Here is a 19,958-nt window from a genome sequence, read left to right on the forward strand (position 1 = left end):
TGCCTGAAATTGGAAACCCTCTAGGTTTAGGTCAACAGATATGTCAGCCTATCTGCCCCCGTATAGACCGATCTGCCGATTTAATTCCTTGGGCTTCTACAAACAGTAGCTTTTATCCGATTTACCCGAAAATGTATATAAAGGGTGATACGGTCAAAATTTGGTCAAGGGAAAACGCGTGTAAATCGGTGAAATCGTTTATTTAAAAAATCAAATTAAATTTCTTTTTCAAGTTCAATTAGTATAAAATTCAGGAAAAATATTCAGTTAGGCTTTCGCTTTTCCAAATCCGAATTGCCGGGCCTCACGCTTGACACCTGCCATCAGAGTTTGTACAGCCACCTTGTCCACCTTCTTCGCCGCATAAAGCCATTTTGCCTTGAACTGCTGCTCGTCCTTAGCAGTTTTTTTGGTTTCTTTAGGTTCCGCTTGACAATAGCCCAGTATTTCTCAATTGGGCGGAGCTCTGGCGTGTTGGGAGGGTTCTTGTCCTTGGGAACCACCTGCACGTTGTTGGCGGCGTACCACTCCATGGCCTTTTTACCGTAATGGCAAGATGCCAAATCCGGCCAAAACAGTACGGAACAACCGTGTTTCTTCAGGAAAGGCAGCAGACGTTTATTCAAACACTCTTTCACGTAAATTTCTTGGTTGACAGTCCCGGAAGCTATGAAAATGTTGCTTTTCAAGCCACAGGTACAGATGGCTTGCCAAACCAGATATTTCTTTGCGAACTTTGACAGCTTTATATGCTTGAAAATATCTGCTACATTTCCCCTTCCTTTTGCCGTATAAAACTCCTGTCCCGGAAGCTGATTGTAGTCGGCTTTGACGTAGGTTTCGTCATCCATTACCAAGCAGTCAAACTTCGTCAGCCTCCGGGATCGCGCTTTGGCCGTCGTATTTTGTTTATCATCGCGATTTGGAGTCACTACCTTCTTGTAAGTCGATAGTCCGGCTCGTTTTTTGGCTCGATGCACGGTTGTAGACGATACACTCAGCTTATTTGCGGCATCTCGGAGAGAGAGGTTAGGGTTTCGCTTGAAACTACACGCAACTCTCTTTGTCGTCTCAGCGGCTTCCGGTTTTCGATTTCCCCCCGATCCAGACTTCCTGGCTGTCGACAAACGTTCCCCAAACACTTTAATTACATTTGTAACGGTTGATTTGGCAACTTTTAGCGATTTTGCCAGCTTTGCGTGCGAGTAGCTCGGATTTTCGCGATGCGCGAGCAAAATTTTGATACGCTGCTCTTCTTGCTTGGACGGCATTTTGACAACTGAAGAGTGAATTCCAAAATCAAAATAGGAGCAACATTCTACACACACACACCTTCAAAATGAGGGGTGTTCAGGTTTTTTAAATGCAAAATTGAAAGAAATACGTCAAGTTTATATTGACCAAATTTTGACCGTATCACCCTTTACAATGGTATTTTATACACTGAAAAATCCGTATCGCATTTATTTTTATCGGTCCATTTGGTAAGGCATCGATATACACCGATTTCACTTCTTGATTTCTATTTGCATTTATTTTGAATTTTAATCCTCGGCGTTATTTCATAATTTAAACGTGACGTTTATAATTTCTCTAAAACTCAAACAAAATTCATTTTTATCTTTAAATTTATCTTCGGGAAGCGTACTGGTTGAACTGATCTGCTTGGGAGAATATCTGTCATCAAACTCCCTGAAATTATATATATTTTCAAGTCACCCGCTACGACGAAGAGTTTTCAAAGGAAACTATTATATTTGATTCATGGTGGTGGGTATTTAATATTCGGCCCGGCCGAACTTACTGCTGTATATACTTGTTTGTAATTGCGCTTGAAGTTGTACATACCTTTCGCTATCTTCGTCGCCATCTTTATCTCTTTCCTCTATTCTCTCTGACGTTTCTAAATATAGATATGTTTATACGAAATACCTAAATTAATATACGTTTGTGTTCAGAGATATAACAGCTTGGCTGATAAGTCCCCGGTCTAACAAAGAAAAACTCATTTTTTTTGTCAAAATTCGTTTTTATTATTCAACATAGTTCCCTTCAAGAGCGATACAACGTTTATAACGACCTTTAAAATTTTTTGATACCATTTTGGTAGTACTCCTTCGGTTTTGCCTCAAAATAGGCCTCAATTTCGGCGATCACCTCTTCATTGCAGCCAAATTTTTTCCCTGCGAGCATCCTTTTGAGGTCTGAGAACTAGAAAAAGTCGCTGGGGGCCAGGTCTGGAGAATACGATGGGTGTGGAAGCAATTCGAAGCCCAATTCATGAATTTTTGCCATCGTTCTCAATGACTTGTGGCACGGTGCGTTGTCTTGGTGGAACAACACTTTTTCCTTCTTCATATGGGGCCGTTTTGCCGCGATTTCGACCTTCAAACGCTCCAATAATGCCATATAATAGTCACTGTTTATGGCTTTCCATAACCATATGGGGGGTCTATATGGGGCCTATACCAAAACATGAACCGATACTCACTATTTTTGGCACACCTATTTATAGTCATAAAATACCTCTAGATTTTAAATGTTAGGCAAGACCCAAAATCGGGAGGTCGGTTTATATGGGGACTATATCAAAACCTGGACCGATATAGCCCATCTTCGAACTTGACCTGCCTGCAGACAAAACACGAGTTTGTGCAAAATTTCAGCACGATTGCTTCGTTATTGAAGACTGTAGCGTGATTACAACAGACGGACAGACGGAGACGGTTATATCGTCTTAGAATTTCTCCCTGATCAAGAATATATATATACTTTATATAGTCGGAAATCGATATTTCGATGTGTTACAAATGGAAAAACTTATTATACCCCCGTCACCATTCTATGGTGGTGGATATAAAAATAATGAGTTTTAGATAAATGTACGTAGATAACGCATAATAATATAAAATTAGTTTTTTTTATCAGATAATTCAAATTCACTGAAAATTTGAAAAAGATTCACAGTCGTTAAATTTTTGAAGGTAAATGCCAATTTTTTGTTAAAATATTTATAAGGAAATTATTGTCATTTCTTCTTATTATGATATTTAGACGAATTCTACCCACACTGAAAATACTGATCCAATATGAATGATTATACAACCTTAAATTTAAGATAGCCATTTTACAAGACATAAAGGACAAATTTCTTTGAAAAAATTTTAATTCAAAGAAATTTTTTAAGAATTGTTTTCCTTACAATTAACGCCCGAATCTTGGAAAAAAACTTATAAAGTAGGTTGCTTTGAAAGCAAAACAATATTTGCTCCTATTTGTTAAAGCTTAAAAACTAGGCCGCTTTGAAAGCAGCAAAACAATCTGTATTATAATTTCCGATTTGTATTATAATTTCTGTTTTTAATAGTCTATGATATCGAACATTAAAAGTTAAAGTGTGCACCACAATTTGATTCAGGCTCACTTAGACTATTGACTCCATTGTGATACAAGCTTCGAATATAAAAATAAAATTTTACTATAATAGACTAGAACTATTTTTAAAAAATATTTGAATTTTAAGCTTTTATTAGTCGAAAACGGAATTAAATTACGTGGATGGTATAAAGAACGAATGGTCCGATTTAAGTTATATATTTTATGTAGGTATCGATGGTGGTTTTTGAACTAAAACCAAAAAAAAATTAACAAATTAAAATTTTTGACAATTTCTTAAAGTTTTACTCATTTTGAAATTCAGAGATATTATTTTTTTTAGAAAAAGAAAAAAGTTTAAAAATTTTACATTGTTTAGAAACTTCTGAAAATACAACGCTACATTTTAACATTTTAACAATTAGCATAATAATTTTTTTTTTGGAGTTGAAAGCTAATAAGAAATATAAAACAAATTTATCAAACAAAACGACTCAAATTTCTAATAATAAAATAAAAAGTTGATAATATTTCCCATTGCCGAGGGGGACCAATTTTAAAGGCCTGTCAGTAGGGCTCCGGTGCACCTAAAGTCTCTACTATGCCCCCCTCAATCCCACGGCGGCGGGTTCTTTGTACAGGATTGACCCGATGGAACCCACCCATTGGCCAGCGGCTGCCACATCAGTGTACGTGTTGTTTCGTCCGTATTTTTGTGGTGGAGAAGGTGTATCCCGGGGAGCCTTCTCCGTTTGCTGTTTGTCCGAGCCGGGAAGAGGAAAACCCCGGACCATGGTACTGTTCAGTCTGCCGAAACCTGATCCACCACCGTTCGGTGAGGTGTAACCGGTGCATGGAGTGGTTGCACTTCCGGAACTGCTCCGGCCTAACATCGCTGCGGGAGTATAGTCATACTGACTACGTGGCAGGATGCTGAGCCAACGACAGCAGCAGTGGGTGGTCAGACTATGCGACCCCCAGACATCTCCCGTACAACAATATTCTCCGCTGCAGCATCTTACACCCAACATTGTTTTAGTTCCGGACAGTGCATCGTTTTTGCAATTTAATTTCAACGGGCTCTGAGGTAAGATTAGTGAAATCGTGGACTTTATGAATCGGAAAGGATAAGGGTCGCGGCGATCCAAGAAACTAAGCTGAATTCCACCTGTAGCCTACGCCATTGTGATGGATACAATGTGCTACAAAAGGATCGCATAAGAAGTGGTGACCTGGCTCTCAAATTACACCGTTCCGTGCAGTATAGACCTATCCCGCTTGTGCCAGACACTAGTGACCCGTATATGGAATGTATGGGGGTAACAGTCAAGCCTGGGGCTGCCGAGATAGAGCTAAATAGACAATGTTTATATACCTCCGTTTGGTAGCTGTGGTAGCTCCAGGTTATAGCCCAAACATTGAGTGGCTGTTGTGCGGGCATAACCGATTGGTTCTAGGAGACTTTAATGCCCACCACGAACCTTAGCATCGCCTGGTCTGATAAATGACCTGTCATTTCATTCGGTTCAGACCACCTCGCTATAATTCTCACCATTAACCGACCCTTCGATTTTATAACCTCTAAACGCCGGACGTTTATTAATCAAAAAAAGCCAACTGGGAAGGCTTCAGAGAATACACAGATCGCCGCTTCAGTGAGCTCCCGTCCCCCTCTCATGTACATATTGCCCAGAGGGTGTTCCGGGACATCATCAACGCAGCAGCCGCTCGCTGCATACCCGCTGGTCGAATTGCCGAAGTGAGGCCCAACTTCCCAGCCGAAGCGGTGGGACTCGCAGACGAGCGTGATGAATGCCGTCGTGCTAACTCTGCTGATCCTAGAATCAGAGAACTGAATCGAAATATTGGTAAGATAGTCGACGAGCACAAGCGGAACACTTGGTTAGAGCACCTGAAGCAATGTAACTTAGGCACAGGAACTGGTAAATTGTGGTCAACAGTGAGAGCTCTCTTGAACCCCACCACAAGGGATAATGGAATCGCAGTCACCTTTGGCGACGTGACAGTGACGGATCCGAAGAGATGCGCAAGTTTTTGAACCGATAGTTTGTCGAGAATCCCGAGAGTGATAGAGCGAAAAGAAGAGCTGCTCGTCGCATACGATGACACATCAGAGGCGATGACACATCACAATTTTCCACAGCCGAAGTTACTAGTATCATCAAGAGAGCGAAACCATCCAAGGCGCTGGGCCCCGACGGAGTTTCAATGCTAATGCTGAAGCATCTGGGAATACTGGGAGTTGAATACCTGACCAGACTCCTCAATTTGTCCTAATTTGTCGAGCAACGGTGAATTGCCCAGACCGATATCCCTTCTCTCGCCAGTAGCCAAGACACTTGAGGCACTACTCCTCCCCAGCCTTGTTGAGAATTTTCCAGCTACCCACCATCAACATGGGACTCAATCAGCCCAAGCCGTGTCATAGGACGGTCCACACTATTCGAGGACATCGAGAATACGTCCCTACCGGCAGGAACCAAGCGTTGGCTTCTGAATTATCTGTGCGGACGCCAGTCGTATGAGGAATTCAGGGACAGGAGGTCAAAACCCCGTAGAATTAAACAGGGAGTTCCCCAGGGTGGGATGATATCTGTTTAATCTCTACCTGTCCTCGATTCCACCCCCTCCTGACGGCGCACATTGGGGTTTTTGATACCAAAAATGGGAATTAATTGAAAAATGAAATTTAGGAGAACCGAAAAAATTTTTATAGGCGGTAAAAGTACACAAAATTCCACATCACTAGCGCAAAAATTGTGTCTTTGACAAGTACCGTTGTGTCACTATATATGTTTGAAGTTGAAGTTATTGTACGTTTTCCTTGCGTGCGATATAAATGAAAATTATTGGTGTTTTAAAAATTAGTTTTGAGTGTTTTCTAAAGCGATAATTAAAAAAAATAATAATGGAACCTTCATCCTCAGGTTAATAAGATTATTTTTGTGTATTTTGTTTTTATGTGTGACTTGTGTTATTATTTGCAATTTAGTTTCGCTCGAAAGTCTATAAGTTAGAGGATTTCGAGAAGTATGTCGACAAATAGTTGTGAATAAAGCCAAATTAAGTAAAAAAGTTTTTTTTTTCTAAAACAATAAACTCTTTTGAAAGCATAGATGAAAAATTTGTCTGCACTTTTTTGCACATTTTGAAATTAAATTGAAATACATTTTTCAACCCCTGGTACTATATGTCCCCAACCAAGGCCGTATTCAGGGGGGGATGAGGGGGATCAAACCCCCCCCCCCCCCCCGAAATGAATGAATATTTTTATATAAATAAATATATATTTTTAGCTGCATAGAAAAATCTTATCGAAGATGTTGAAGAAAAGCTGGAGGTTTTATTTTGAAAAACGCTTACCTATAAAACTTGCACAAATCATAGAATACTAGTTGAAAAGCCCGTCAAACGATGGTCGAAAAAAAAACAAATTATTTTTGTTCTCGCACCACAAATTTCATTTTTGGAAAATGTATTTCTGCTTTTTATGTGTGTTTGTTGTTCTTTTTGTGAACATGACTCGCTTTGTTTGGCCATAGCAACAACAACGAAACAGCCAAACACACATGTGTAAATGAAATGGCGCAAAACCTGCGAAAAGAAACTGCCTAATTCAGCGATGGAAGCAATAAAGAGATTTTTCCAAACGTGCATATTCTTTTAAAAATTTGGTCACTTTGCCAGTTACTCAGGGATGGAAAATACAATTTTTAAGAAAGTACAAAAAATGTATTTTTTGAGCGGAAAGGTACTTTTTACTAAACTTCAACTAAAAATTTCACTGGAAGATTATTGTCAAGAGACTGAATTTTAAAGAAAATAAAATTTTGACAAAATTTTCTATAGAAATAAAATTTTGCAAAAATTTCCTATAGAAATAAAATTTTTACAAATTTTTAAATGGAAAAAAATTTTGACAAAATTTTCTATAAAAATAAAATTTTGCAAAAATTCTATATAGAAATAAAATGTTGACAACTATTTCTACTATTTCGATAATATAGAATCGCATTCTTTTTTCGACTAAAACTTTCTTGAAGTTCAATAAAATCCTGTTTTTGACTATATCTTTTACAAAATCTAGATTTTCTTCCCACATGAACATGTCTGTTTTGCCATATTTGTAAAAGACTATTAGCAAATAAGGTTGATAAAGACTTTCTCAAAATATTAAAATATTTAGTCAAAGCTATTGTACCATAAATCTGATATCGACTCAAAAATGTCTACACAAAAGGTACTAAATCATTCGCGGGGGTACTACGGTACTGACCGGGGTGAAAAAGGTTTGAAAAAAGTACTATAGTACTGCATTTTCCATCCCTGCAGTTACTACGTGCTCATCCGAACGTTCATTTTCAACAATGAAGAGATTAAAGACGTATCTTAGAAATTCGACTAGCGAGAGTAGACTCAAAGGATTGGCATTAATGTCGGTTCATCGCCGAATAAATGTGCCGACTGAAGAAGTCATTGATTTATTTGCTGCCCAAAAAGCCCGTCGGCTCAATTTAATATTATAACAAGTATATACAGCACTAAGTTCGGCCGGGCCGAATCTTAAATACCCACCACCATGAACCAAATATTAGGTTTCCTTTGAAATTTCAGGAGGGCTTGAGGACTTGAGGATATTCCCGAAGATAAATTTAAAGATTTCACCTATGAGGACTATATCAGATTCTGGATTCATAAGAACCATTTTTGTTTGTGTTTTAAAGGAATCATTAACATCTCTTGTAAGTGTGCAAGAAAATTATAAAATAAAGTCTTGATTTGAAATCTTAAATCTGTAGAAGTAAAATCTGGAAATTTTACATTGAGTTTCAAGCAATTTTCATGATCAGTGCGCCTTCTACACCCTCAAGAAGTGAAGTCGGTCTATATGGAGGCATTACCAAATGGATCGATAAAAACCTAATCCGATACACGTTTTTGTGAGCCTAAAATGCCAGAATATTTACAATTTCAGGCAAATCAGATAAAAACTACGGTTTCTAGAAACCCAAGGAGTTAAATCGGGAAATCGTTCTTATGGGGGCTATACTAAAATATGGACCGATACTCACCGTTTTCGGCACACCTATTTATGACCCGAAAATACCTCTAGATTTCCAATTTCAGGCAAATAGGATAAAAACTTCGGATTCTAGAAGCCCAAGAAGTAAAATCTTGAAATCGGTCTATATGGGGGCTATACCAAAATATGGACCGATACTCACCATTTTCGGCACACCTCTTTATGGTCATAAAATACCTCTAGATTTCCAATTTCAGACAAATTGGATAAAAACTACGGTTTCTATAAGCCCAAGACCCCAAATTCGGTAGGTCGTTTTATATGGGGACCATACCAAAACATGGACCGATACTCACAATTTTTGGCACACGTATTTGTGGTCCTACAATACCTCTAGATTTCCAATTTCAGGTAAATTGAATAAAAACTGCGGTTTCTATAAGCCCAAGAAATAAAATCGGGAGATCGGTCTATATGGGGGCTATACCAAAACATGGACCGATAATCACCATTTTTGCACACCTCTTTATGGCCATAAAATACCTCTAGGTTTCAAATTTCAGGCAAATTGGATAAAAACTACGATTTCTATAAGCCCAAGACCCCAAATCGGGAGGTCGGTTTATATGGGGACTATATCAAAACCTGGACCGATATAGTCCATCTTCGAACTTGACCTGCCTGCAGACAAAAGACGAGTTTGTGCAAAATGTCAGTACGATTGCTTCATTATTGAAGACTGTAGCGTGATTACAACAGACAGACAGCCAGACAGACAGACGGACATGGTTATATCGTCTTAGAATTTCTCCCCGATCAAGAATATATATACTTTATATAGTCGGAAATCGATATTTCGATGTGTTACAAACGGAATGACAAACTTATTATACCCCCGTCACCATTCTATGGTGGTGGGTATAAAAATATTGTATACATACCTATGCATAAATAAAATTTTCTACACATGAGATTATATGAATATTTTTTTTTAAAGTTGATAATAATTGTTCAGAATCAGATCAAAAAGCAGATATTCATTCTCTTTTTTTTGTTGTTGCAAATTAACTAATGGAAAACAAATAAAATGTGGACTAAAAAATATTTAAAATTTGATTGGTTTTATGTCTTTTAGTGAATTTGACCGAAAAAAGTTAAAACTATAAACAAGGAAAGCTACCTCGAATTAATTCCCACTTTTGACATCAAAAACCCCACTGTGCCGGGTCGAGATTGTATCCTATGCGGACGATTGTACAATCATGGCATCCGAGCCCATTGTTGATGACATATGCGATTGATTGAACTTGTACCTCGCTGATTTTACCAGTTATTTCACTACAAGAAATTTGAGGATATCTCCAACCAAATCCTCAGCCACACTATTCACTACATGGAAGGCGGAAGTACGCAGGCAGTTGAATGTCAGAGTCGACGGCGAAATAATTACGACCACAGATTACCCCAAGATTCTCGGGGTCACATACGACAGCCTTTTTAAGTCGTCCGTCCATGCCACTACAAACTGTGATAAGCTCCGCGGTAGAAACAAGTTCCTCAAGTCGCTTGCCGGCAACACTTGGGGAGCGGACAAAGAAACCTTGTTGACTACATATAAGGCAATTGGTCGGTCAGTGGTAAACTATGCAGCCCCAGTGTGGACACCTCAAACGAGAGACACGCAGAGGAATAACATACAGACCTGTCAGAACGCTGCCCTTAGAACTGCAACAGGATGTCTCCGCAGTACACCCCGGTATCACCTTTATGCGGAGACCAAGATCATCCCAGTGTAATTACATGTTGTCAAAGCAGTACCTCTTGGTTGCTATCGTAGTTCTCATCCAAATCACCATCTTGTGGATAGACAACCTCCACCCAGGAATGTAAGCGTTGATCTTCACCTTCTAGAGCCCGAGATCCAGCATTATAAAAGAGAGCCTCTAGATTAGGCAGGTCTGAACAGGATTCATGAAGATAGTGTAGCTGAAGCGGTGAGAAGCTACAAAGTTAATCCTGTTCTCGGAGTCCGACCGCCGCTCATAGCACCGGAAGAGAGAGACCTACCACGGCAGGGTAGTTTTGGCCCAACTAAGATCGGGCAAGTGCAGCCGCCTCAATTCCTACGTATCAGTGATTGATAGCAGCGTAGCTGACGTGTGTCCCATCTGTAATCAAGGGCCACATGACACTCGTCACCTTTTCGCTTGCCCAGCTAAGCCTACCCGTCTCAGCACCAGATTACTCTGGACACACCCCATCCTTGTCGCAGAGTACCTTGATCTGACTACTAGTTGAACTACACAAGCATAGAACACAATGGATAAAACTACATTAAAAACTTTTACAACAACAACTATGCCTCCTTGTATGAGATCGAAGGCCTGTGCGGCGGCGGGACAGGGCCAATACGCGAAATTTTCGTGCAGCATGTAAAATTGATTATTTCTGATTTGACTTTATAAACCGAATGGTTTGAATCGATTTTCTGGAACATCCCCCCATTAGTTTTTCGTCTTTAATAAAAAGAAATATTTTATATTTTCATAAATATGGCATTTATTCTTTTTCATGTTTGAATTCTTATTGTTTGCTAATGCTTCTTATTGAATATTCGTTAATCGAGAATCACTTAAAAACTGCTGTATGTTTTTAAATGTATTAATTTGTTTGTTTTTATATTATTTGGGAAATTCACATTTTTTACTGGAAATATTTGTGAATAGATTTCTTTGTTAATATCAATATTAATAATACAGCTTAAATAAACAACAATTCTATAAAGTAAATTCTTTTTATGTTTAGTTTTTTTTTTATATTAAATTATAAGTAGTAATAGAAAATAAAAACTTAAAGATATTCATTCGTTTATATTCTATTAAACTAAATTATATTTTGGATTACTAATTTTTATTACTTATATAAATTGGTATTTTATAATATATGTATATGATATATGGGTTTATATATAATAAATATTTTACAAGGGTTCCTAAAAGGGGTTACATTTTAATAAAAAAAAAAACGAAATGTATACCTCTAAAAAATAATTTACAAATATGCTACAAGGAATTAAAATAAAAAGTTTGAGAAATAAAACACATCGAAATATCTGCGAACTAAAAATAGAGCATCGTCAAATTTTGGCGTCTTGGAGATAGGAGATTTTTTTATTTTGGGCATTACTAATTGTTATTGCTATGTTTTCATTCGTTTATTTTTATTTTTAAAGATTTTCCATTTTTATTCTTCTTTACTTTATATTTTATTACTTCGTATTTATTTTGTATATTTTCCTCTAAGCTACTATTTACAGAAATTTCTTATATTTATTTTTTTTGTTTGTTTTCTTGTTATTGAATAAACCTATTAAGACATCACATTACTTAGATATATGTATTTGTGTATTTTTTTTTTATTTTTATATTAGATATTTAATATTATAATTTATTTATACTTTTTATTTTATAAATTTGTGAGAAAGTGTTTGTGTGATTTTTTGTTTGTTGTGAATCAGGAACAATTAGTTGTCTATTTATTATATTTATTATAAATTATAAAAAAAAAACACATGGCAACTGTACTATGACAAAAAATTGGTCTAAAATTATAAGAGGGGAAAAAAGAAAAGGTATTTTTAAAATGAAATTAAAATTTATACAAGGCATTTGAAGTAAACCAATACAATAGATTAATAGCATCGGTGGTATGTTTATGTGATATATTTTGGCAGTTGGAGCATATATGTTTTTGTAAAATATAGAAAATCTTTTTTAACTTTAGAAATTAAATAAAAGGAAAAAATAATGAAATATCATTTCTATAAAAAAAAGCTGAAAAAAGTTTTTATCTCGTTTTGTTGAAATTTTGTCTTAACCTGAATTTTGTGAAGCTTTCGAAAATTTCCTAATGACGTTCGTCTAATTTCTAAGGTATTTTTTAATAATATATTTTTTTTATATAACTTTTGTCTTGGATCAGTTCGTTTATTAATGTATATGGCAATGGTATCGTATTAGTTGTATTAATTGATTGGCCATGGGGTCGTATGAAGTCATTCTAAAGATATTCATCATACGTTAGGAGTTCACCAACCGATATTTTATTTATTTATTTTTTTTTTTTTTTTGAGTTTTTTAATCGGTTTTCATACCAAACTTGATTTTAAACCCCAGAAATTGCAATTTCTATCATAATGAGTATAACGTTTACGACTTGCTCTTTTCATTTGGCCAAAACTTATGTGATGTCAAAAATTGCAAAATTCTGATTATACTAGGAACGAATTCGCCATTTATATGTTTTGTGATCTCTGGAGTACACTGTGTTATTGTAATTTAATACAAAAAGAGATTTCGTATATAACAATTTGAGGTAACATGATCTATGAATTATACTAAAACATTTAACTCGAATGCGTATGATGAACGGCAGTAATTGTAGTATGTCGATTAATTCTAGAATTTCCGAAAGCCCTTAGTCGGGTTTAACATCATTAAAGTAAAGCACAAAATAAAATAAAATTGATTTTATATTATACATGATCGAATTGGTTATTTGTTATTTATAACTGGGAGTTTGTGTCTCAATTTGTGTTTTGTTCTTTGTCGAAAAAAAAAATATTGTTATCTAGGGTAAAAGTTTTTCTAATTACAAAAAAAAAAAAACAAAAATATTTAAAATGATTGAAAAATTAAAAAATAAAATATAATAATGTTTTGGTTGTAATGGAAGCAAAGTTAAATATAAAAAATAAAAATAAAATAAAACCCAAAGATTTAAATCAGTCTTTAACTTAGGCATAAAAATAAGATATTAGAACTGCATAAAGAAAATCCAGGTTCATTTTTATCGCTCATTTACTAATGGAAGAAATTGGAAAACTCTAATTTCCTAAAACTTGAGCACAAAAAAAAGGAGGTTGGATTATATTTCTACTACCACCGACAAAAATTGATTATTAAGCTCATTGTGGACTTAACATTATTTATAGCTCATAAAAGTAGATTCTGATTTTACTGAATTGACTATAAATAATCAGTAAAAAAAACTAAAATTTTAATTTGCATAAAAAAATCAAATCAAAATCAAAGACATCTAAAAATTAAAAAAAAAAAACATATTTAAAAAAATCCAAATAATTTTTGATTATTTCATAAGTAATCGCGGAAATTAGTTATCTAATTTTTAAAAATTTTCTTCTTCAAAAATTCCTGATTGGCTTAGGTTAGGTTAGCCCGATGTATCGGCTCACTTAGACTATTCAGTCCATTGTAACACCACAACTTCTCTCTCATCACTGAGTGCTGCCCGATTCCATGTTAAGCTCAATGACAAGGGACCTCCTTTTTATAACCGAGTCCGAACGGCGTTCCACATTGCAGTGAAACCACTTAGAGAAGCTTTGAAAATTCCTGATAAATTTGATATAATTTAGTTTCTTAAAATGAGCGTTTATGGTGTCGTATTAGTTATATTAATATATTGTCCATTAGATCGTATGATGAATGGTTTATGGTTGATTCCAAAAATATTCACCATACGTTATGATGGCAATGAAAACGGCACACTCGATATTTTACGAAAATTGAAATCGTTCTTTTCGAACAAAATTAAATTTTAAATTCCCAAAATGGTAATATGTATCACAAAGTGTGTATAGCTTCTGACACCATGCGGTATAACTTGAGCAAAAATTTGCAATAAAATCTTTCCAATTTTTTTTTGTTTTTTTTTTTTGAAATCAGCTATTATGCGATTAATAATTTATGTTTTAGACCCTGCTATCTATTTAAAATTTACGATTACTCCCAATTTTTATAAAAAATAATTCAACCATGTTTTTTCTTTTTAACTCCCAAAGTATATGAGCGATAAATTTTTGCCATCCACCCTCTTTCTCCTCATCCCTATTACTTTTTCACTTTGTTTATTATACAAAATCTATTCAAAACTATCCAAGGATCCATTATTGAAACGTTCACACCAATCCAATAACTCTTTCACCTCACGAGCATAATAATCTTCTTGATGTCTTGATAATGCTGATGTTATATTGGTAGTTGCTTTAGGAGCCATTGCTTTCATAGATTGTGATGGTGGACTTGATTTTATTGCTATTGTATTATGTTGCTCTACTTGTTGTTGCTGCTGCTCGTTTGCTCCATTTCTTTCCGAAGGTCACACATTGTGTGATGTAGCCATTCCCAAAGCACTGCCATTACCACCACATGTAGAACTACCCGAGTTACTTAATAGACTACGTTCACTGGCCATACTACTGCCAGGAGCATAAATCATTTCAGAATCACTGCTAGGCTGTTGTTGATGCAAAGGATGTAGATGATGCATTTGAGGCGATGGAGCTTGGTTTGTATCCAGTAAGGAACTATTGCCGGGCACAGAAGATGTGTTGTTGCTGGCATTGATATTGGAAGAACTAAGAATGGGGTTGGTGGAGGTGGTGGTGTTGGTGTTGGTGCTATTACTGCCTGTATGGGCCATAAGATTAGGTTGGCGATGTTGATAGGATGAGGATCCTGTTGAACGTGTTGAGGAATTATGTGAACGCCAATTGTTGTAGGGCATTTGATTGTTGGGATTTTCTTGATTTGTCTGATGCAGATGTTGTGGCTGATGCTGAGACGGTTGGCCATGGCTAGATGGTGTTAGTGATATCAACTGTTGTTGTTGTTGCTGTTGAGGATTTTCATCAACCTTAACATACAAACGTTCCATATCACTTTCATTATCCCCATCAGCGGTATGATACAAAGCCTGCTCTTCAGCCTGATCATCGTCATGAGACATAAGCATAGCCATGGGTGAGGGAGAACCTCCACAACCAGAATCGGCCATACCATTATAACAAAAAGATCCTGCATCCAAATCCATAAGATTTTTCGTTATCATATCCTGGGTATTGTAATCGCCGTTAGTATTGCCACTATTTTGATTATTATTCAAGGAATTCATTTTAACTTGTTGTTGTTTCTGATGATGACCATCGGCCAAATGCAATTGATAGTTTTGAGGTTGAGTATTGATAATTTTGAACCGGTTGCTATGCTGATTATTCCCACTACGTCTGAGGGTTCCAATATTGGCAAAACCCAAAGGGGATTGCTGGTGTTGATTGGCCGTATCATAAGTATGACAATTACTCAGTTTATTCTCTGTAATATGAATCTTTTCCTTGGGATAGTAGTATTGGTCTGAATAGGCCGATCGATTGCTATTCATTTGTGAGGGATATATCTCACTGGTGGTGGACATTTGCTGGTAGATATTGTTGGAGCTTTGAGGTTGTTGCTGATTCTGATGCTGCTGTTGTTGTTGAAGAAAGAGAGGATGCATAGGTCTTTGCTGTTGCTGATTGCCACCCATTTGTTGTTGCTGCTGCTGTTGTTGTTGTACATTGAAACCTGGTCGTGTTTGATAACGAGGCTGAGATTGTTGTTGTTGCTGCTGCTGGACAATGGACGATGTAGCATATGGTGCGGGTGATGAAGCATTCTTACGGCCCATACTATATTCACTACCATTTTTCCCAAAGCTAGTTACCTCAGCATAGTCAGTTGGTATATTGGAATATTCACCAACATATCTGTAAAAAAAAGGATGGAATTAAGAGGAAAAAATATGAATTTTTGTTTTATTCCAAAATGGAGGATTTAATTTTTCAAGCGAAAAATGAAAATATCGGTAGTTATGCCTTTTGTTTTTATTCTACTCTCGGTTTGCGTGACAATTTATGGTTATAGCCTTTAAGCTGCTTATTTTATATGGTTTTACGGGCTAGCATTTATGGTTTTATTTACCACATTTATTGTTGGTTTCGTATATGTTTTTTTTTTGTGCGCTTTACGTAAAAAAGGTGATTATATTTGCAAACAATTTTCTAATAAAATTCTAAATTGATTTTATTTAGGGTTTATTAATTTTTCAAAATAATAACCTATTAGTAGTGCTAAGCGACAAATTCCAAAAATTGTTTTTGTTCACAAACTCAAGGATTTGGAAAGCTTTTTACAATAAAAATCGCACCAAAAAAAAATCTCTTTAATAGGATTATGTTAGAAGGGGTAATTTTTTATATTAAAATAGGATTTAAAAAGTGTGATTGTCGTTAATAAGTTGGACAAGGGAATGTATGAGTAATATGATTAGGTATGCCAAGTGAGCGTATACGTTATACTAATAGGCTTATATCATGTTAATAAAACCAAATGCTTTTGTTAGAAATATCAAAACCTGTTCGTGAATTTTTTATTAAATCAAAGTTACGATTTGGTTTCATATCAGATCAAGTCCATTGAAAGTATATACAAATCTAATATGTTTAAATATATATGATGGAAATTGTATTTGTCAAAAGTTTTAATATTTGGTTATAGAATATAAACCAACCAATAATTTAATTCGACGAACGAATGAACTTAACTATCGCAATTTAATGTACTATCAACATAGTCTCGGTTTAAATTTCATATCTATATCATATGTGGAACATTAATACTTAAAATATAAATTATTTATTTTGCAAAAACACTATTTTTTTGTCAAATATAAAAAATAAAAAAAAAATTGTGTTTTTAAATTAGTATTACTAACATTACTAAGCCTATTATAATAGCCTAAGTAGTGAAATTTATATTACTCATACAACTATAGATCTATGAGTAATATAAATTTCTTTATCTTTGATGCACAAACTAATTTATTTTCTGGTCTTCAAATAAGCCTCATAATGAAGGATATCTCATTGAAAAATCAACAGTTTTATTTGACAGTATAACATATTAGTCTAAGATTTTGTAATGTGGCACAATTTATGATAATTAAACGTAAGACAAATACCTATGGGTTCACCAATGTGGTATCACAATGGACTGAATAGTCTAAGTGAGCCTGATACATCGGGCTGCCACCTAACCTAACCTAACCTAACCTATGAGTTGTATAAGTAACATGAATTGACTTGCTTTTGGAGCGTATACGTAATTTCAATAAGATAGCAAATGTTGTTTTTAACCCCATAGACAAGATTCTATAATATATTCTATACATGGCATGTTTTCATATTGGAGTTTACTATAATAAGGTCCCAAAAATCCGAGTCCGTACAAAGTTCCACATTGCGGTAAAACCACATAGAGAACCTTTGAAACACTCAAACATGTCACTAGCATTACAGAGCAGTAATAATCCATTAATGAAAAACTTTTTGAATAGTGTTGGGTTGAAACTGGGATTGAACCCATGATCCTTTGTATGCAAGGCGGGCATGCTAACCATTGCACTACTGTGGTGGGGCTGATTCAACCAAACTTACTGCCAAGAATTTTTATCCGTCTTATGAAATTTAAGTTTTTAATTTATGCCTAGGAAAATTGCAAATTGTATTTTTTCTCACAAATTTGAGTATTTGAAAAGCTCTCTTAAATAGGATTTATTTAGAAGAGGTAATTATAAACAAAACAAGTATATACGGCTATAAGTTCGGCCAGGCCGAATCTTATATACCATCCACCATGGATTGCGTAGAAACTACTACTAACGACTGTCATCCACAATCGAATTACCTGGGTTGCGGTAACACCTGCCGATGGCAAGATATCTTAAAACTTCTTAACGCCATCTTCTAAATTGTAAGTTAGTCCATACGGGGTATATATTAAACAAAAAAAGGCCGGTAAACTACGTATATAATTCAGTTTGACAAAATTTTCTATAGAAATAACATTTTGACAACATTTGCTATATAAATAAAATTTTGACAATATTTTCTATAGTAATAAAATTTTGACAAAATTTTCTATAGAAATAAAATTTTGACATTTTCTGCAGAAATAAAATTTTGACAAAAATTTTTTATAGAAATAAAATTTTGACAAAATTTTCTATAGAAGTAAAACTTTAACAAAATTTTCTATAGAAGTAAAATTTTGACAAAATTTCTTACAGAAATAAAATTTTGACAAAATTATCTACAGAAATCAAATTTTGAGAAAATACAATTTTAGAAATAACATTTTGACAAAATGTTCTATAGAAATAAAATTTTGACAAAATTTTGTGGAGTAATAAAATTTTGACAAAATTGTGACAACCTTTTCTATAGAAATAAAATTTTGACATTTTCTGTAGAAATAAAATTTTGAAAAAATTTCGTATAGAAATAACATTTTGACAAAATTATCTATAGAAATAAAATTTTGACAAAATTTTCTATAGGAATAAAATTTTGACAAAATTTCTTATAGAAATAAAATTTGGAGAAAATTTTTATAGAAATAAAATTTTGACAAAATTATCTATAGAAATAAAATTTAAAAAAAATTTTTATAGAAATACAATTTTGACAAAATTATCTATAGAAATAAAACATTGACAAAATTATCTATAGAAATTTAGACCGATATGGAACAATTTTTGCATGATTGTTAGCGGCCATGTACTAGCGCAATGCACCAAATTTTAACCGGATCTGATGAATTTTGCTCCTCCAAGAGGCTCCAAGAGTATGGACCGATATGGCCCAATTTTCGCATGGTTGTTAGGTACCATATACAACGTACCAAATTCCAACCGGATCGGATGAATTTTTCTCCTCCAAGAGGCTCCGGAAGTCAAATCTAAGGATCGGCTTATATGGGGGCTATATATAATTATGGACCGATAGGGACCAAGTTTTGCATGGTTGTTAGAGACCCTATACGTACACTACGTACCAAATTTCAACCGGATCGGATGAGTTTTGCTCCTCCAAGAGGATCCGCAAGCCAAATTTAGGGAGGGTTTATATGGGGGCTATACGTAAAAGTGGTCCGATAAGGCCCATTTGCAATACCGTCCGACCTACATCAATAGCAACTACTTATGCTAAGTTTCAAGTCGATAGCTTGTTTCGTTCGGAAGTTAGCGTGATTTCAACAGACGGACATGCTTACACCCAAAAAAAAAAGTGAACCCACCGTGGAAGAAAATGTAGGTTTATTTTAGAAAATGTTAACTAAAATAGTTTTCTAATTGCAACATGTTACAAATAAGTTAATACTTTTGGTCAAATTGAAGAAAAATTATTAAAAATAATTATTTTTTTTTTGCTGTAATTTAAGAAAATTTCATATGTTGAAAGAAAAATTTGGATTTAAGAATTGTTAAAATGTCTTTAGTGCTGTACGAAGTTCAAGACATTTACAATTTTAGTAACATTTATTCATTTGAGAGACTTATGAACTCAATTTTAGCAAACTTCTGTCATTATAGGAAAATATGAACTATTTTATTTTTTAGTAAAATTGTGCACTATAGTTGTATACAACTTTTTTTTCTTATTGTTAGTTCACATCATTAAAGTTAGCAAAAAATTATTCAAATAAGGATCATTTACTCATATTGTGCAAAATTTAACTAAAATCAACTAATCTTCATGAACTAAAATGAAGTTCAGTTGGCATTAGAGCCCCTGTTTTTGGGTGTAGAAGTTCACCACAACCGAGAATATAATTTATGAGGTCTTAGAGCAATATTTCGA

General features: G+C 34.8%; 1 protein-coding gene across 1 annotated transcript in view; it reads right to left on the reverse strand.

Moving 5' to 3' along the window:
- Nucleotides 1-13,075: 13,075 nt before the first annotated feature.
- robo2 (roundabout 2) overlaps nucleotides 13,076-19,958 on the reverse strand; it is a 130,432-nt gene continuing 123,549 nt past the window's right edge. Inside the window, exon 14 of the mRNA XM_075296779.1 lies at nucleotides 13,076-16,025. Within this exon, the coding sequence (XP_075152894.1) occupies nucleotides 14,600-16,025 (1,426 nt within the window). The 3' untranslated portion in view covers nucleotides 13,076-14,599. The remainder of the gene's footprint in view (nucleotides 16,026-19,958) is intronic.

This window comes from Haematobia irritans, chromosome 2 (assembly GCF_050003625.1).
Source record: "Haematobia irritans isolate KBUSLIRL chromosome 2, ASM5000362v1, whole genome shotgun sequence".
NCBI lineage: Eukaryota > Metazoa > Arthropoda > Insecta > Diptera > Muscidae > Haematobia > Haematobia irritans.